General features: G+C 46.6%; 1 protein-coding gene across 3 annotated transcripts in view; it reads right to left on the reverse strand.

The window, feature by feature from the left end:
* Positions 1 to 20,574, reverse strand: part of LOC134945708 (transmembrane protease serine 9-like) — a 206,924-nt gene that overhangs the window by 21,855 nt on the left and 164,495 nt on the right. For all 3 annotated transcript variants that reach the window (XM_063935156.1, XM_063935157.1, XM_063935155.1), the window contains 2 exons: positions 20,269 to 20,497; positions 10,787 to 10,997 (listed from right to left, as the gene is read on the reverse strand). In XM_063935156.1, coding sequence (XP_063791226.1) covers positions 10,787 to 10,997; positions 20,269 to 20,497 — 440 coding nt within the window. The remainder of the gene's footprint in view (positions 1 to 10,786; positions 10,998 to 20,268; positions 20,498 to 20,574) is intronic.

A 20,574-nucleotide genomic window follows, 5' to 3' on the forward strand; every position in this document is an offset into this window, starting at 1 on the left:
AGGGGTGAAGCCTGAGGCTGTCACCAGTAACCCTGGGCAGTGGGTGTCGGGCTGATAGCCTTTCAAAGTGTAAAAAATAGAATATTGTTTTTTGTTGTGGAACTACAAGTCCCAGCAAGCCTCACCGCTAGCTGGTACTCGGAGAACCACAAGTACCGGCATGCAGGGAAATAACTGGCCCGCTGGTAACTGTAGTTCCACAACAAAACAAATATATAAATAAAAACAGAACACACACACTGGGGTATATTTACTAAGCTCCCGATTTTGACCGAGATGCCGTTTTTTCTTCAAAGTGTCATCTCGGTTAATCTCGGTAATTTACTAAACACTAATCACGGCAGTGATGAGGGCATTCGTAATTTTTTGCAAGTTCAGGTAAAAAATTACGAATGAATACACCATCGGTCAAAACGCGGCTGTTTAAGTATGAATCTCGGTCATTTACTAAGAAGTGCAAAGCCAAAAAAGAACAAACACTGCCGTGAAAAATTACAACTCGTAAAAAAGTGCTAAAAAAAAACAGACCTTTTTTTTTTATTCGTGATTGGATAGGCATGCACGGATCCATGAGATCCGTGCATGTATATCAGTGGGAAGGGGTGGGAAAGTGCTTATTTTTTCAAAAAAAATTGCGTGGGGTCCCCCCTCCTAAGCATAACCAGCCTCGGGCTCTTTGAGCCGATCCTGGTTGCAGAAATATGGTGAAAAAAATGACAGGGGTTCCCCCATATTTAAGCAACCAGCATCGGGCTCTGCGCCTGGTCCTGGTCCCAAAAATACGGGGGAAAAAAAGAGTAGGGGTCCCCCGTATTTTTAAAACCAGCACCGGGCTCCACTAGCTGGACAGATAATGCCACAGCCGGGGGTCACTTTTATACAGCGCCCTGCGGCCGTGGCATCAAAAATCCAACTAGTCACCCCTGGCCGGGGTACCCTGGGGGAGTGGGAACCCCTTCAATCAAGGGGTCCCCCCCCCCAGCCACCCAAGGGCCAGGGGTGAAGCCCGAGGCTGTCCCCCCCCATCCAATGGGCTGCGGATGGGAGGGCTGATAGCCTTTGTTGTAAAATAAAAGATATTGTTTTTAGTAGCAGTACTACAAGTCCCAGCAAGCCTCCCCCGCATGCTGGTACTTGGAGAACCACAAGTACCAGCATGCGGCGGAAAAACGGGCCCGCTGGTACCTGTAGTACTACCACTAAAAAAATACCCAAAAAAACACAAGACACACACACCGTGAAAGTATAATTTTATTACATACATACACACATACATACATACTTACCTTATGTTCCCACGCAGGTCGGTCCTCTTCTCCAGTAGAATCCAAGGGGTACCTGTTGAATAAATTCTACTCACGAGATCCAGGGGTCCAGGCTCCTCGGCAAATCCAGGGATAATCCACGTACTTGAATAAAACAAAAAAACGGTTGCCCGACCACGAACTGAAAGGTGACCCATGTTTGCACATGGGTCACCTTCCCACGAATGCCAGAAACCCACTTTGCCTTCTGGCTAAGTGGGTTTCTTCAGCCAATCAGGGAGTGCCACGTTGTAGCACTCTCCTGATCAGCTGTGTGCTCCTGTCCTCACTGACAGGCGGCACACGGCAGTGTTACAATGTAGCGCCTATGCGCTACATTGTAACCAATGATGGGAACTTTCTGCCCTGCGGTTGACCTAAAGTGACGTCACCGCTGAGCAGAAAGTTCCCATCATTGGTTACAAATGTAGCGCATAGGCGCTACATTGTAACACTGCCGCGTGCTGCCTGTCAGTGAGGACAGCAGCACAAAGGGGTTCCATGTTTACACACTTCTGTCACTAGAGGTCCCGCGAGCCAATCAGGGAGCGCCACATCATGGGGTCCCTTCTCTTCCAAGGAACCCCGGACAGGGGTGACTAGTTGGGGGGGGGGTAATGCCACGGCCGCAGGGACCAGTATAAAAGTGTCCCCCGGCTGTGGCATTATCTCTCTGGCTAGTGGAGCCCGGTGTTGGTTTTAAAAATACAGGGGACCCCTATATCTTTTGTCCCCCATATTTTTGGAACCAGGACCAGACAAAGAGCCCGGTGCTGGTTGTATAAAAACGGGGGGACCCTATGCATTTTTCCCCCTGTATTTTAACAACCAGGACCGACTCAAAGAGCACGAGGCTGGTTTTGCTTAGGAGGGGGGACCCACGCAATTTTTTTTTTTACTTTTAACACTTTCAGACCCTTTTTCACAGAGAAGCATGCACGGATCTCACTGATCCGTACATGACTATCCCAACACGCCACCAAAAAGCAGGTCTATTTGAAAGCTCCTTTTTTTTACGAATTCTATGCTTTCCCGGCAGTGTTTGGCTATTGTCGGCAGTGATTGAGAATACAAATTCTTAGTAAATTCCCGAGCTGTATAAAACAACAGCCGTGTTTGACCGATGATCTATTCATTTGTATTTGTGTGGATGGCAGTGTATCACAATATGAAGAGCCCCAACACTGACGAGATTTGTGTTTAGCAATTTCCCGAGATGACACTTTAAAAAAAAAAAAAAAAATAGAATGAAATCGGGAGCTTAGTAAATAATATACCCTAATGTTTGAAAAGAAAGTTTATTCAATTTAATAGGCAACAATTATATATGCCAAATTACATATTTATGAATGAACACTTTTTGACACGCGGTGTGTTACTTTATACGTATACACAGGTTGTGATTGCATACGGAATATACTGTACAGCGCTCTGTATGGGAATAATATCAGTGCAGTAGTAACGATATATTGTATCTGAGTGCAATCTATCCAATTTATAGTGTAGAGCTACATTTATACTGGTGTATGGTAGCATGCAATTATAAGGTGGACAATAGCACTGAATTGAGAAATAAACATAAGAGTATCATACGGTTAATTTAATTAACATCGGGCCATGTGCAAAATAATGAACAGCTGCATTTAGATGAGAATTAACAGCATTTAACTGTAATACAAGCACTTGCTGCTGCATAGATATTGTGTAATACATATGTATTTGTTTATACACTAAAAATACTTACCATCCTATAATTGATACTTACTGTATCATCCGATTCTCAGTAGACACAAAGAGCCTAATTCAGATCTGATCGCTAGCAGGTGATTTTTGCTGTCCTGCGATCAGATAGTCGCCGCCTACAGGGGGAGTGTAATTTAGCTGTACAAGTGTGCGATCCCATGTGTAGCAGAGGTGCACAAACAAATCTTGTGCAGTCTCTGCGCAGTCCAGGACTTACTCAGCCGCTGCGATCACATCAGCCTGTCCGGGACCGGAATTGACGTCAGACACCCGCCCTGCAAATGCCTGGAGATGCCTGAGTTTCTCCAACCACTCCCTGAAAATGGTCAGTTGCCACCCACAAACGCCTTCTTCCTGTCAATATCCTTGCGAACGCCCGTGTGAGTGGATTTTTCTTAAAAACCCATCGCTGAGCGGCGATCCGCTTTGTACCCGAGCGACGTGCCTGTGCATTGCAGTGCTTACACATGCGCAGTTTAGACCTGATCGACCGCTGAGCGAAAACACAGCCTAGTGATCAGGTCTGAATTACCCCCAAAGTGTTAGCAATATGAATCAAAAGTGGGAACGCAAGGATCTAATACACTTTTCTCTGACGTCCTAGTGGATGCTGGGTACTCCGTAAGGACCATGGGGAATAGACGGCTCCACAGGAGACTGGGCACTCTTAAAAGAAAGATTAGGTACTATATCTGGTGTGCACTGGCTCCTCCCTCTATGCCCCTCCTCCAGACCTCAGTTAGAATCTGTGCCCGGCCAGAGCTGGATGCACTCTAGGGGCTCTCCTGAGCTTCCTAGAAAGAAAATGTAGGCGCAAATTGTGATATAAGCAGCTATAGGGGGAAAATTCACTTTGTGTATAGTGTATATCCCTCCGTTATATAGCGCTCTGGTGTGTGCTGGCATACTCTCTCTCTGTCTCCCCAAAGGACTTTGTGGGGTCCTGTCCTCAGTCAGAGCATTCCCTGTGTGTGTGTGCGGTGTGTCGGTACGGCTGTGTCGACATGTTTGATGAGGACGCTTACGTGGAGGCGGAGCAGGTGCCGATAAGTGTGATGTCGCCCCCTGGGGGGCCGACACCTGAGTGGATGGATATGTGGAAGGTATTAACCGACAGTGTCAACTCCTTGCATAAAAGGTTCGATGACGCAGCTTTGGGACAGCCGGCATCTCAGCCCGCGCCTGCCCAAGCGTCTCAGAGGCCATCAGGGGCTCAAAAACGCCCGCTACCTCAGATGGCAGACACAGATGTCGACACGGAGTCTGACTCCAGTGTCGACGAGGATGAGACAAATATACAATCCACTAGGGCCATCCGATGCATGATTACGGCAATGAAAAATGTGTTGCACATTTCTGACATTAACCCGGTTACCACAAAAAAGGGTATTATGTTTGGGGAGAAAAGGCAGCCAAGGACTTTTCCCCCATCTGATGAGTTAAATGAATTGTGTGAAGAAGCGTGGGGTTCCCCAGATAAGAAACTAGTAATTTCTAAGCGGTTACTAAAGGCGTACCCTTTCCCGCCAACGGATAGGTTACGCTGGGAGACATCCCCTAAGGTGGACAAGGCGCTCACACGCTTATAAAAAAAGGTGGCACTGCCTTCTCAGGATACGGCCGCCTTAAAGGAGCCTGCAGATAGAAAGCAGGAGGCTATCCTGAAGTCTGTGTATACACACTCAGGTACTATACTGAGACCTGCTATTGCTTCAGCATGGATGTGTAGTGCTGCAGCAGCATGGTCTGATTCCCTGTCTGATAACATTGATTCCCTTGACAGGGACACTATATTGCTAACCATAGAGCATATTAAAGACGTAGTATTATATATGAGAGATGCACAGAGGGACATTTGCCGGCTGGCATCTAGAATTAATGCAATGTCCATTTCTGCCAGGAGAGTATTATGGACTCGGCAGTGGACAGGTGATGCTGATTCTAAAAGGCACATGGAAATTTTGCCTTATAAGGGTGAGGAATTGTTTGGGGACGGTCTTTCGGACCTCGTATCCACAGCAACAGCTGGGAAGTCGACTTTTTTACCTCAGGTTCCCTCACAGCCTAAGAAAGCACCGTATTATCAAGTACAGTCCTTTCGGCCTCTGAAAGGCAAGCGGGTTAGAGGCGCGTCCTTTCTGCCCAGAGGCAGGGGTAGAGGGAAAAAGCTGCACCATACAGCCAGTTCCCAAGAACAAAAATCCTCCCCTGCTTCCACTAAGTCCACCGCATGACGCTGGGGCTCCACATGTGGAGCCAGGTGCGGTGGGGGCCCGTCTCCGGAACTTCAGCGACCAGTGGGTTCGCTCACAGGTGGAACTCTGGGTTCTACAAGTGGTATCTCAGGGATACAAGCTGGAGTTCGAGACGTCTCCCCCTCGCCGTTACCTCAAATCAGCCTTGCCAGCTACTCCCCAGGACAGGGAGGAAGTACTGGCGGCAATTCACAAGCTGTACCTCCAGCAGGTGATAATCAAAGTTCCCCTCCTTCAACAGGGACGGGGTTACTATTCCACAATGTTTGTGGTACCGAAACCAGACGGTTCGGTGAGACCCATTCTAAATTTGAAATCCTTGAACACTTATATAAGGATGTTCAAGTTCAAAATGGAATCGCTCAGTGCGGTTATTGCAAGCCTGGAAGAGAGGGATTACATGGTATCACTGGACATCAAGGATGCTTACCTGCATGTCCCCATTTACCCACCTCACCAGGTGTACCTCCGTTTTGTGGTACAGGACTGCCATTACCAATTCCAGACGTTGCCGTTTGGTCTGTCCACGGCACCGAGGGTATTTACCAAAGTAATGGCCGAAATGATGATACTCCTTCGGAAGAAGGGAGTTATAATTATCCCGTACTTGGACGATCTCCTTATAAAGGCGAGGTCCAGGGAGCAGTTGTTGGTCGGAGTAGCACTATCTCAGGAAGTGCTACAACAGCACGGCTGGATTCTGAATATCCCAAAGTCGCAGCTGGTTCCTACGACGCGTCTGCTATTCCTGGGTATGATTCTGGACACAGAACAGAAGAAGGTGTTTCTCCCGGAGGAGAAGGCCAAGGAGTTGTCATCTCTGGTCAGAGACCTCCTAAAACCAAAACAGGTGTCGGTGCATCACTGCACGCGAGTCCTGGGAAAGATGGTAGCTTCTTACGAGGCAATTCCATTCGGCAGGTTCCATGCAAGGATCTTTCAGTGGGATCTGTTAGACAAGTGGTCCAGATCGCATCTTCAGATGCATCGGCTGATCACCCTGTCCCCGAGGGCCAGGGTGTCTCTGCTGTGGTGGCTGCAGAGTGCTCATCTTCTCGAAGGCTGCAGATCCGGCATACAGGACTGGGTCCTGGTGACCACGGATGCAAGCCTCCGAGGTTGGGGGGCAGTCACTCAGGGAAGAAACTTCCAAGGACAATAATCGAGTCTGGAGGCTTCCCTACACATAAATATTCTGGAACTAAGGGCCATTTACAATGCCCTAAGTCAGGCAAAACCCCTGCTTCAAAACCAGCCGGTGCTGATTCAGTCAGACAACATCACGGCGGTCGCCCATGTAAACCGACAGGGCGGCACAAGAAGCAGGATGGCGATGGCAGAAGCCACAAGGATTCTCCGATGGGCGGAAAATCACGTGCTAACACTGTCAGCAGTGTTCATTCCGGGTGTGGAAAACTAGGAAACAGATTTCCTCAGCAGGTACGACCTCCACCCGGGAGAGTGGGGACTTCATCCAGAAGTCTTCACGCAGATTGTAAATCGTTGGGAAAGGCCACAGGTGGACATGATGGCGTTCCGCCTCAACAAAAAGCTAAAAAAGTATTGCGCCAGGTCAAGAGACCCTCAGGCGATAGCTGTGGACGCACTAGTGACACCGTGGGTGTACCAGTCGGTTTATGTGTTCCCTCCTCTTCCTCTCATACCCATGGTATGGAGGATAGTAAGTAAGAAAGGAGTAAGAACTATACTCGTAGTTCCGGTTTGGCCAAGAAGAACTTGGTACCCAGAACTACAAGAAATGATCTCGGAGGACCCGTGGCCTCTGTCTCTCAGACAGGACCTGTTACTGCAGGGGCCCTGTCTGTTCCAAGACTTACCGCGGCTGCGTTTGAAGGCTTGGCGGTTGAACGCCGGATCCTAACGGAAAAGTGCGTTCCAGATGAAGTGATTCCTACGCTGTTAAAGGCTAGGAAAGACGCTGCCTGAAGTTCAGACGTTGTTAAGGGAGTGCTGCATATTCATCCCCTTTTTTGTGCCTCCAGTGGTACCTTGGGATCTCAACATAGTGTTGGATTTCCTAAAATCACATTGTTTTGAGCCACTTCAGACCGTGGATTTGAAATATCTCACGTGGAAAGTGGTCATGCTGTTGGCCTTGGCTTCGGCCAGGCGTGTGTCAGAATTGGCGGCTTTGTCATGTAAAGCCCTTATCTGATCTTCCATATGGACAGGGCAGAATTGAGGACTCGTACCCAATTTCTCCCTAAGGTGGTATCGGCGTTTCATTTGAACCAACCTATTGTGGTGCCTGCGGCTACTCGGGACTTGGAGGATTCCAAGTTGCTGGACGTAGTCCGGGCCCTGAAAAACTATGTTTCCAGGACGGTTAGAGTCAGAAAAACTGACTCGCTGTTTATCCTGCATGCACCCAACAAACTGGGTGCTCCTGCTTTTAAAAGCAGACTATTGCTCGCTGGATCTGTAACACGATTTAGCTGACACATTCTGCGGCTGGACTGCCGCATCCTAAATCAGTCAAAGCCCATTCCACGAGGAAGGTGGGCTCTTCTTGGGCGGCTGCCCGAGGGGTCTCGGCTTTACAACTTGGCCGAGCTGCTACCTGGTCGGGGTCAAACACGTTTGCAAAATTCTACAAGTTTGATACCCTGGCTGAGAAGGACCTTGAGTTTGCTCATTCGGTGCTGCAGAGTCATCCGCACTCTCCCGCCCGTTTGGGAGCTTTGGTATAATCCCCATGGTCCTTACGGAGTACCCAGCATCCACTAGGACGTCAGAGAAAATAAGAATTTACTCACCGGTAATTCTATTTCTCGTAGTGCGTAGTGGATGCTGGGAGCCCGTCCCAAGTGCAGACTTCTGCAATACTTGTATATAGTTATTGCTTAACTATAGGGTTATTGTTCTGAGCCATCTGTTGAATGAGGCTCAGCGATTGTTCATACTGTTAACTGGGTATGGTTATCACAAGTTGTACAGTGTGATTGGTGTGGCTGGTTTGAGTCTTACCCTGGATTCCAAATCCTTTCCTAGTAATGTCAGCTCTTCCAGGCACAGTTTCCCTAACTGAGGTCTGGAGGAGGGGCATAGAGGGAGGAGCCAGTGCACACCAGATGTAGTACCTAATCTTTCTTTTAAGAGTGCCCAGTCTCCTGCGGAGCCCGTCTATTCCCCATGGTCCTTACGGAGTACCCAGCATCCACTACGGACTACGAGAAATAGAATTACCGGTGAGTAAACATTATAATTACATACTTCTCATTACGTATACTTACCGGTATCCGTTCAGATGGTCGACCATGTTATGGTCGACAGTCATTAGGTCGACCACTATTGGTTGACATTGACATGGTCGACATGGACACATGGTCGACACATGGAAATAGTCGACACATGAAAGGTCGACACTTTAAAAGGTAGACATGAGTTTTTTTAACTTTTTTTCTTTTGGGGAACTTTTCCATACTTTACGATCCACGTGGACTACGATTGGAATGGTAATCTGTGCCGAGCGAAGCGGTAGCGGAGCGAAGGTACCATGCCCGAAGCTTGGCGAGCGAAGCAAGCCATGCGAGGGGACGCGGTGCACTAATTGGGGTTCCCGGTCACTGTACGCAAAAAACGACACCAAAAAAAGTTGAAAAACTCATGTCGATCTTTTCATGTGTCGACCTTTCATGTGTCGACCATGTGTCCATGTCGACCAATAGTGGTCGATCTAATGACTGTCGACCATAACATGGTCGACCATTCATACCAAACCATACTTACCTGCAACTGAATCCTCAACAGATACTGGGGTAAATTTACTAAGATGGGAGTTCTATTTAAGAAGGGATGTTGCCCATAGCAACCAATCAGATTCTTCTCATTTATCTAGCACCTTCTAGAAGATAATACCTGGAATCTGATTGGTTGCTATAGGCAACATCCCATCTTAAATAGAACTCCCATCTTAGTAAATATACCCCACTGTATCCTCAGATACTTACCCATAGGAATTATTTATTTTTGACACTCATTTACATAGTGAGAAATAATTAGTAGCGTGCCTTGATTTAAAGATCACTTTTTGAACATTTCACTCATTGGATGTATTGTCTTTATTTCATTAATAGACAAGTTTTATGAAAGTAATAAAAGTTATATATTTTAATTATTGTTCTGTGCGCCAACAAAGAGACATTCTTTCCTCTCTGGTTCTTTCCTGTACTAGAAAGCTACAATGTGTCCTTCTTATCACACGTTCTGAACCCTACAGGATCCCCGTGGACGTATTCACAAGCGCTTAGTTTCCATCTATGATCTGTGCGATCTGTTTTCTTGTTTGTTATCCTATTTGAGTCAATTGTAGTTTTACATGTTATATGTCTTTTTATTTTATTAGTATTTAATTAATGAAACTTTTGTGCTATACAATCTTTTTGCGTTCTCACTCTAGTACATTTATTCTATGCACATCAGTGACCCGTACATTGGGGGTCATTCCGAGTTGATCGCTTGCTGCTGTTTTTTCGCAGCATAGCGATCAGGCTGAAAGTAGGCATTTCTGCGCATGCGTATGGGCCGCAGGGCGCACGCGCCAAGTAATTTCACACAAAACTATGCAATTTTACACAAGGTCGAGCGACGCTTTTCAGTCGCTCTGCTGATCGGTGAGTGATTGACAGGAAGTGGGTGTTTCTGGGTGGTAACGGAGCGTTTCCGGGAGTGTGCTAAAAAACGCAGGCGTGTCAGCCGAAAACGCAAGAGTGGCTGGAGAAATGGGGGAGTGGCTGGCCGAACGCAGGGCGTGTTTGTGACGTCAAACAAGGAACTGAACACACTGCAGTGATCGCAAGGAAGAAGTAGGTCTGGAGCTACTCAGAAACTGCCTGAAAAGATTTTTGAGCAGTTCTGCGATCCTTTCGTTCGCACTTCTGCTAAGCTAAGATACACTCCCAGAGGGCGGCGGCCTAGCGTATGCACTGCTGCTAAAAGCAGCTAGCGAGCGATCAACTCGGAATGAGGGCCATTATAAGAGACCAGCAGTCTGGTTCCACCCTACATAGGAAGCTCCCGGTTCCGTTCCTTTTCTGCTGTATCATTATGTTCTGTGTTTGCGTGTTGCCATTAAATAATTGTTTTATAATATCCTGCGGCCAAACCTCTGAAACGCTGCAGAAATTGTAAAATAAAGCGGCTAGTAACTACACTCCACTATAGGGAGGCTTACCACACCACCCCTAAACCGGGACACTCATGTATTACACAGGTTCTGTGGCTGATTAAAACCAGGTGAGATGCAGACTTGTTGTCAGCCAGCCACAGAACCTGTGTAATTCATGACCGTCCCGGTTTAAAGGGATAGTCTGGTAAGCCTAACTATAGCAGGACAGACACAGTATGGTCAGCTTCCACCACCACTTGGATCCACACTGATCGGGTGACTTCATTTGTAGGAGTGGAGAACAAAATGTTCCTATAGTATGTCCTACAAGAAGAGCAGATACAGTATATACTCACTATATGAAGCAGTGTGCAGCCGTCAGCACCCACTGCTCAGAGATCAGGGACCCTCCACATATATGTGACCCCCGATACTGCAGGCTGACCTGCCAGGGCCACTCTCCGTCTACAGCATCTGTGCCCCCAACTATCCGGCTAGGGAAGAATGGGGAGCCGCACACCGGGGCTGTCAGCGTGGCTGTGGCAGTTATGGCTATGGGAGTAGTACCTGAAATAAAGGAAATACAAGAATAGAGAGGGTTAAAGGCCGATAATAAATATTCAGCTGTTATCAATGATCCCCTGTATTTCTTCCTAGTCATGTAATATTTGTCATAGGTGCTTTCCTAGCCCAGCGTCAGCCAGTAGCCACCTGTATCAGACAGCGACACCTAGTGATAGAGCAGGGAATGACAGTTCAAGAGAAACTACTGTATGATATAGAATAGATGGAGTGATTTTATAATGATATGGAAGAGCTTACTGCTCTATATAACATAAGGTTTCTCATAAAAGTGATGCCTCAGGCTGACGCACCTGTTGGAAACTTACAGTAACCTGCTTTGTAAATAGGGTCCATGCAAAAACTAAAAAATGCATTGAGATTTTTTTTGTAACATTTTAGTGACATAAATTATTTCAAGTCTTATACTATTTAGAGATGAGCGGGTTCGGTTCCTCGGAATCCGAACCCGCCCGAACTTCATGTTTTTTTTCACGGGTCCGAGCGACTCGGATCTTCCCGCCTTGCTCGGTTAACCCGAGCGCGCCCGAACGTCATCATGACGCTGTCGGATTCTCGCGAGGCTCGGATTCTATCGCGAGACTCGGATTCTATATAAGGAGCCGCGCGTCGCCGCCATTTTCACTCGTGCATTGAGATTGATAGGGAGAGGACGTGTCTGGCGTCCTCTCCATTAGAATAGAGATAGATTAGATAGAGAGAGAGAGATTGTGCAGAGTCGCAGACAGAGTTAGTTTACCACAGTCAGTGACCAGTGCAGTTGCTAGTTAACTTTTATTTAATATAATATATCCGTTCACTTCTCTCTGCTATATCCGTTCTCTGCCTGAAAAAAAAAACGATACACAGCACAGTCAGTCACACAGTGTGACTCAGTCTGTGTGCACTCAGCTCAGCCCAGTGTGCTGCACAGTCATCAATGTATAAATTAAAAGCTTATAATTAATTGTGGGGGAGACTGGGGAGCACTGCAGGTTGTTAGCAGGAGCCAGGAGTACAATTATATTAATTAACAGTGCACACTTTTGCTGCAGGAGTGGTGACCAGTGCCTGACCACCAGTATAGTATTGTTGTATACTACTAATATCTCTTTAAATATCAACCAGTCTATATTAGCAGCAGACACAGTACAGTGCGGTAGTTCACGGCTGTGGCTACCTCTGTGTCGGCACACGGCAGGCAGTCCGTCCGACCAGAATTGTATTATTTATTATTATATACCTACCACCTAACCGTGGTTTTTTTTTCATTCTTTATACCGTCATAGTGTCATCCTAATTGTTACGAGTATACTACTATCTCTTTATCAACCAGTGTACAGTGCGGTAGTTCACGGCTGTGGCTACCTCTGTGTCGGCACACGGCAGGCAGTCCGTCCGACCAGAATTGTATTATTTATTATTATATACCTACCACCTAACCGTGGTTTTTTTTTCATTCTTTATACCGTCATAGTGTCATCCTAATTGTTACGAGTATACTACTATCTCTTTATCAACCAGTGTACAGTGCGGTAGTTCACGGCTGTGGCTACCTCTGTGTCGGCACACGGCAGGCAGTCCGTCCGACCAGAATTGTATTATTTATTATTATATACCTACCACCTAACCGTGGTTTTTTTTTCATTCTTTATACCGTCATAGTGTCATCCTAATTGTTACGAGTATACTACTATCTCTTTATCAACCAGTGTACAGTGCGGTAGTTCACGGCTGTGGCTACCTCTGTGTCGGCACACGGCAGGCAGTCCGTCCGACCAGAATTGTATTATTTATTATTATATACCTACCACCTAACCGTGGTTTTTTTTTCATTCTTTATACCGTCATAGTGTCATCCTAATTGTTACGAGTATACTACTATCTCTTTATCAACCAGTGTACAGTGCGGTAGTTCACGGCTGTGGCTACCTCTGTGTCGGCACACGGCAGGCAGTCCGTCCGACCAGAATTGTATTATTATTATAATATATACCACCTAACCGTGTTTTTTTTTTCATTCTTTATACCGTCGTCATAGTGTCATACTAGTTGTTACGAGTATACTACTATCTCTTTATCAACCAGTGTACAGTGCGGTAGTTCACGGCTGTGGCTACCTCTGTGTCGGCACACGGCAGGCAGTCCGTCCGACCAGAATTGTATTATTTATTATTATATACCTACCACCTAACCGTGGTTTTTTTTTCATTCTTTATACCGTCATAGTGTCATCCTAATTGTTACGAGTATACTACTATCTCTTTATCAACCAGTGTACAGTGCGGTAGTTCACGGCTGTGGCTACCTCTGTGTCGGCACACGGCAGGCAGTCCGTCCGACCAGAATTGTATTATTTATTATTATATACCTACCACCTAACCGTGGTTTTTTTTTCATTCTTTATACCGTCATAGTGTCATCCTAATTGTTACGAGTATACTACTATCTCTTTATCAACCAGTGTACAGTGCGGTAGTTCACGGCTGTGGCTACCTCTGTGTCGGCACACGGCAGGCAGTCCGTCCGACCAGAATTGTATTATTATTATAATATATACCACCTAACCGTGGTTTTTTTTTCATTCTTTATACCGTCGTCATAGTGTCATACTAGTTGTTACGAGTATACTACTATCTCTTTATCAACCAGTGTACAGTGCGGTAGTTCACGGCTGTGGCTACCTCTGTGTCGGCACACGGCAGGCAGTCCGTCCGACCAGAATTGTATTATTTATTATTATATACCTACCACCTAACCGTGGTTTTTTTTTCATTCTTTATACCGTCATAGTGTCATCCTAATTGTTACGAGTATACTACTATCTCTTTATCAACCAGTGTACAGTGCGGTAGTTCACGGCTGTGGCTACCTCTGTGTCGGCACACGGCAGGCAGTCCGTCCGACCAGAATTGTATTATTTATTATTATATACCTACCACCTAACCGTGGTTTTTTTTTCATTCTTTATACCGTCATAGTGTCATCCTAATTGTTACGAGTATACTACTATCTCTTTATCAACCAGTGTACAGTGCGGTAGTTCACGGCTGTGGCTACCTCTGTGTCGGCACACGGCAGGCAGTCCGTCCGACCAGAATTGTATTATTATTATAATATATACCACCTAACCGTGGTTTTTTTTTCATTCTTTATACCGTCGTCATAGTGTCATACTAGTTGTTACGAGTATACTACTATCTCTTTATCAACCAGTGTACAGTGCGGTAGTTCACGGCTGTGGCTACCTCTGTGTCGGCACACGGCAGGCAGTCCGTCCGACCAGAATTGTATTATTATTATAATATATACCACCTAACCGTGGTTTTTTTTTCATTCTTTATACCGTCGTCATAGTGTCATACTAGTTGTTACGAGTATACTACTATCTCTTTATCAACCAGTGTACAGTGCGGTAGTTCACGGCTGTGGCTACCTCTGTGTCGGCACACGGCAGGCAGTCCGTCCGACCAGAATTGTATTATTTATTATTATATACCTACCACCTAACCGTGGTTTTTTTTTTCATTCTTTATACCGTCATAGTGTCATCCTAATTGTTACGAGTATACTACTATCTCTTTATCAACCAGTGTACAGTGCGGTAGTTCACGGCTGTGGCTACCTCTGTGTCGGCACACGGCAGGCAGTCCGTCCGACCAGAATTGTATTATTTATTATTATATACCTACCACCTAACCGTGGTTTTTTTTTCATTCTTTATACCGTCATAGTGTCATCCTAATTGTTACGAGTATACTACTATCTCTTTATCAACCAGTGTACAGTGCGGTAGTTCACGGCTGTGGCTACCTCTGTGTCGGCACACGGCAGGCAGTCCGTCCGACCAGAATTGTATTATTTATTATTATATACCTACCACCTAACCGTGGTTTTTTTTTTCATTCTTTATACCGTCATAGTGTCATCCTAATTGTTACGAGTATACTACTATCTCTTTATCAACCAGTGTACAGTGCGGTAGTTCACGGCTGTGGCTACCTCTGTGTCGGCACACGGCAGGCAGTCCGTCCGACCAGAATTGTATTATTTATTATTATATACCTACCACCTAACCGTGGTTTTTTTTTCATTCTTTATACCGTCATAGTGTCATCCTAATTGTTACGAGTATACTACTATCTCTTTATCAACCAGTGTACAGTGCGGTAGTTCACGGCTGTGGCTACCTCTGTGTCGGCAGTCGGCAGGCAGTCCGTCCATCCATAATTGTATTATTATTATAATATATACCACCTAACCGTGGTTTTTTTATACCACCTAACCGTGGCAGTCCGTCCATAATTGTATACTAGTATCCAATCCATCCATCTCCATTGTTTACCTGAGGTGCCTTTTAGTTCTGCCTATAAAATATGGAGAACAAAAAAGTTGAGGTTCCAAAATTAGGGAAAGATCAAGATCCACTTCCACCTCGTGCTGAAGCTGCTGCCACTAGTCATGGCCGAGACGATGAAATGCCAGCAACGTCGTCTGCCAAGGCCGATGCCCAATGTCATAGTACAGAGCATGTCAAATCCAAAACACCAAATATCAGAAAAAAAAGGACTCCAAAACCTAAAATAAAATTGTCGGAGGAGAAGCGTAAACTTGCCAATATGCCATTTACCACACGGAGTGGCAAGGAACGGCTGAGGCCCTGGCCTATGTTCATGGCTAGTGGTTCAGCTTCACATGAGGATGGAAGCACTCAGCCTCTCGCTAGAAAACTGAAAAGACTCAAGCTGGCAAAAGCACCGCAAAGAACTGTGCGTTCTTTGAAATCCCAAATCCACAAGGAGAGTCCAATTGTGTCGTTTGCGATGCCTGACCTTCCCAACACTGGACGTGAAGAGCATGCGCCTTCCACTATTTGCATGCCCCCTGCAAGTGCTGGAAGGAGCACCCGCAGTCCAGTTCCTGATAGTCAGATTGAAGATGTCAGTGTTGAAGTACACCAGGATGAGGAGGATATGGGTGTTGCTGGCGCTGGGGAGGAAATTGACCAGGAGGATTCTGATGGTGAGGTGGTTTGTTTAAGTCAGGCACCCGGGGAGACACCTGTTGTCCGTGGGAGGAATATGGCCGTTGACATGCCAGGTGAAAATACCAAAAAAATCAGCTCTTCGGTGTGGAGGTATTTCACCACAAATGCGGACAACAGGTGTCAAGCCGTGTGTTCCCTTTGTCAAGCTGTAATAAGTAGGGGTAAGGACGTTAACCACCTCGGAACATCCTCCCTTATACGTCACCTGCAGCGCATTCATAATAAGTCAGTGACAAGTTCAAAAACTTTGGGTGACAGCGGAAGCAGTCCACTGACCAGTAAATCCCTTCCTCTTGTAACCAAGCTCACGCAAACCACCCCACCAACTCCCTCAGTGTCAATTTCCTCCTTCCCCAGGAATGCCAATAGTCCTGCAGGCCATGTCACTGGCAAGTCTGACGAGTCCTCTCCTGCCTGGGATTCCTCCGATGCATCCTTGCGTGTAACGCCTACTGCTGCTGGCGCTGCTGTTGTTGCCGCTGGGAGTCGATGGTCATCCCAGAGGGGAAGTCGTAAGCCCACTTGTACTACTTCCAGTAAGCAATTGACTGTTCAACAGTCCTTTGCGAGGAAGATGAAATATCACAGCAGTCATCCTACTGCAAAGCGGATAACTGAGGCCTTGGCATCCTGGGTGGTGAGAAACGTGGTTCCGGTATCCATCATTACTGCAGAGCCAACTAGAGACTTGTTGGAGGTACTGTGTCCCCGGTACCAAATACCATCTAGGTTCCATTTCTCTAGGCAGGCGATACCGAAAATGTACACAGACCTCAGAAAAAGAGTCACCAGTGTCCTAAAAAATGCAGCTGTACCCAATGTCCACTTAACCACGGACATGTGGACAAGTGGAGCAGGGCAGGGTCAGGACTATATGACTGTGACAGCCCACTGGGTAGATGTATGGACTCCCGCCGCAAGAACAGCAGCGGCGGCACCAGTAGCAGCATCTCGCAAACGCCAACTCTTTCCTAGGCAGGCTACGCTTTGTATCACCGCTTTCCAGAATACGCACACAGCTGAAAACCTCTTACGGCAACTGAGGAAGATCATCGCGGAATGGCTTACCCCAATTGGACTCTCCTGTGGATTTGTGGCATCGGACAACGCCAGCAATATTGTGTGTGCATTAAATCTGGGCCAATTCCAGCACGTCCCATGTTTTGCACATACCTTGAATTTGGTGGTGCAGAATTTTTTAAAAAACGACAGGGGCGTGCAAGAGATGCTGTCGGTGGCCAGAAGAATTGCGGGACACTTTCGGCGTACAGGCACCACGTATAGAAAACTGGAGCACCACCAAAAACTACTGAACCTGCCCTGCCATCATCTGAAGCAAGAAGTGGTAACGAGGTGGAATTCAACCCTCTATATGCTTCAGAGGTTGGAGGAGCAGCAAAAGGCCATTCAAGCCTATACAATTAAGCACGATATAGTAGGTGGAATGCACCTGTCTCAAGTGCAGTGGAGAATGATTTCAACGTTGTGCAAGGTTCTGATGCCCTTTGAACTTGCCACACGTGAAGTCAGTTCAGACACTGCCAGCCTGAGTCAGGTCATTCCCCTCATCAGGCTTTTGCAGAAGAAGCTGGAGGCATTGAAGGAGGAGCTAACACGGAGCGATTCCGCTAGGCATGTGGGACTTGTGGATGCAGCCCTTAATTCGCTTAACAAGGATTCACGGGTGGTCAATCTGTTGAAATCAGAGCACTACATTTTGGCCACCGTGCTCGATCCTAGATTTAAAGCCTACCTTGGATCTCTCTTTCCGGCAGACACAGGTCTGCTGGGGTTGAAAGACCTGCTGGTGACAAAATTGTCAAGTCAAGCGGAACGCGACCTGTCAACATCTCCTCCTTCACATTCTCCCGCAACTGGGGGTGCGAGGAAAAGGCTCAGAATTCCGAGCCCACCCGCTGGCGGTGATGCAGGGCAGTCTGGAGCGACTGCTGATGCTGACATCTGGTCCGGACTGAAGGACCTGACAACGATTACGGACATGTCGTCTACTGTCACTGCATATGATTCTCTCAACATTGATAGAATGGTGGAGGATTATATGAGTGACCGCATCCAAGTAGGCACGTCACACAGTCCGTACTTATACTGGCAGGAAAAAGAGGCAATTTGGAGGCCCTTGCACAAACTGGCTTTATTCTACCTAAGTTGCCCTCCCACAAGTGTGTACTCCGAAAGAGTGTTTAGTGCCGCCGCTCACCTTGTCAGCAATCGGCGTACGAGGTTACATCCAGAAAATGTGGAGAAGATGATGTTCATTAAAATGAATTATAATCAATTCCTCCGCGGAGACATTGACCAGCAGCAATTGCCTCCACAAAGTACACAGGGAGCTGAGATGGTGGATTCCAGTGGGGACGAATTGATAATCTGTGAGGAGGGGGATGTACACGGTGATATATCGGAGGGTGAAGATGAGGTGGACATCTTGCCTCTGTAGAGCCAGTTTGTGCAAGGAGAGATTAATTGCTTCTTTTTTGGGGGGGGTCCAAACCAACCCGTCATATCAGTCACAGTCGTGTGGCAGACCCTGTCACTGAAATGATGGGTTGGTTAAAGTGTGCATGTCCTGTTTTGTTTATACAACATAAGGGTGGGTGGGAGGGCCCAAGGATAATTCCATCTTGCACCTCTTTTTTCTTTTCTTTTTCTTTGCATCATGTGCTGATTGGGGTGGGTTTTTTGGAAGGGACACCCTGCGTGACACTGCAGTGCCACTCCTAGATGGGCCCGGTGTTTGTGTCGGCCACTAGGGTCGCTAATCTTACTCACACAGCTACCTCATTGCGCCTCTTTTTTTCTTTGCGTCATGTGCTGTTTGGGGAGGGTTTTTTGGAAGGGACATCCTGCGTGACACTGCAGTGCCACTCCTAGATGTGCCCGGTGTTTGTGTCGGCCACTAGGGTCGCTAATCTTACTCACACAGTCAGCTACCTCATTGCGCCTCTTTTTTTCTTTGCGTCATGTGCTGTTTGGGGAGGGTTTTTTGGAAGGGCCATCCTGCGTGACACTGCAGTGCCACTCCTAGATGGGCCCGGTGTTTGTGTCGGCCACTAGGGTCGCTAATCTTACTCACACAGCTACCTCATTGCGCCTCTTTTTTTCTTTGCGTCATGTGCTGTTTGGGGAGGGTTTTTTGGAAGGGACATCCTGCGTGACACTGCAGTGCCACTCCTAGATGGGCCCGGTGTTTGTGTCGGCCACTAGGGTCGCTTATCTTACTCACACAGCGACCTCGGTGCAAATTTTAGGACTAAAAATAATATTGTGAGGTGTGAGGTATTCAGAATAGACTGAAAATGAGTGTAAATTATGGTTTTTGAGGTTAATAATACTTTGGGATCAAAATGACCCCCAAATTCTATGATTTAAGCTGTTTTTTAGTGTTTTTTGAAAAAAACACCCGAATCCAAAACACACCCGAATCCGACAAAAAAAATTCGGTGAGGTTTTGCCAAAACGCGTTCGAACCCAAAACACGGCCGCGGAACCGAACCCAAAACCAAAACACAAAACCCGAAAAATTTCAGGCGCTCATCTCTAATACTATTACAATTCCACAAATTATATTAATTGTAATAGTTATTCGCTTGCTCTTTTGTAACCTAGTCTGGGAGTGAATTTTACTGGGAGAATATTCGCCAGATATAGGGGGTCTTTGGACGCAGCAGCAAAGCAAAAAAAGTGCTACTCCTCTGCAAGCGCCAGGTATTCTGCTTAGGCCGGACCCTGGCCTCTGCTTTCCTTCAAAACTGGTGCGATCCCCATCGCCGCCCCCGCTTCGCCCCTCAAATAGCCGCAGCCGGTCAATCATGCGCAGTGCACCCGCCATCAAAGTAGTATGGACGCCAGCGGGTTTAAATACTACTCCTAATTATGGCTATGGTATCTATTTGGTTTGACCTCTGACTTTTATATATCATTGGATAAAGTGGGGGTTCTCACAACGGGAATCAGATATTTTTCATTTTTTTAAATATTGTTTTCTTTGTCTCCTTCAGAAATCTTTTTCACCAGAAATAAACATCTATTCCCAAATGATTTATTTCATTCATATTTCTCCTATGGTTTAATAATATTATTGTAAGTGTAAAATCACCTACAGCAACCTACAGTAACCTATACTTTATTATTACAGTGTAAAATTTAAAAACAAAAAAGCAGTTCCCATTCCATCACTTAGTTATTAACGATGTCAGTCTCCCTCCTCACCTGTGACGATCCCGCTGGCCTGGTCACAATCCATTGCTGGCTTGGGGATATTTGCTAGATGGGTAAACATCAGGTCTGACACATAGCCCTGGATCCATGACTGATAGGCGGACACGAGGGTGTTCACACCGGGGCGGTTTATAAGCGCACAACCGACACCCCAGCTTACAATGCCAACTTGGTACCAGGCTCCCTGCACCTTACACACCAGAGGTCCCCCGGAGTCTCCCTGCAAGACATAAGTGTCTGTATGTACTAATAAAAGGACAGCAGGATTTCTGTAATACAATATACAGTACAAGCCGT

This window comes from Pseudophryne corroboree, chromosome 7, assembly GCF_028390025.1.
Source record: "Pseudophryne corroboree isolate aPseCor3 chromosome 7, aPseCor3.hap2, whole genome shotgun sequence".
NCBI lineage: Eukaryota > Metazoa > Chordata > Amphibia > Anura > Myobatrachidae > Pseudophryne > Pseudophryne corroboree.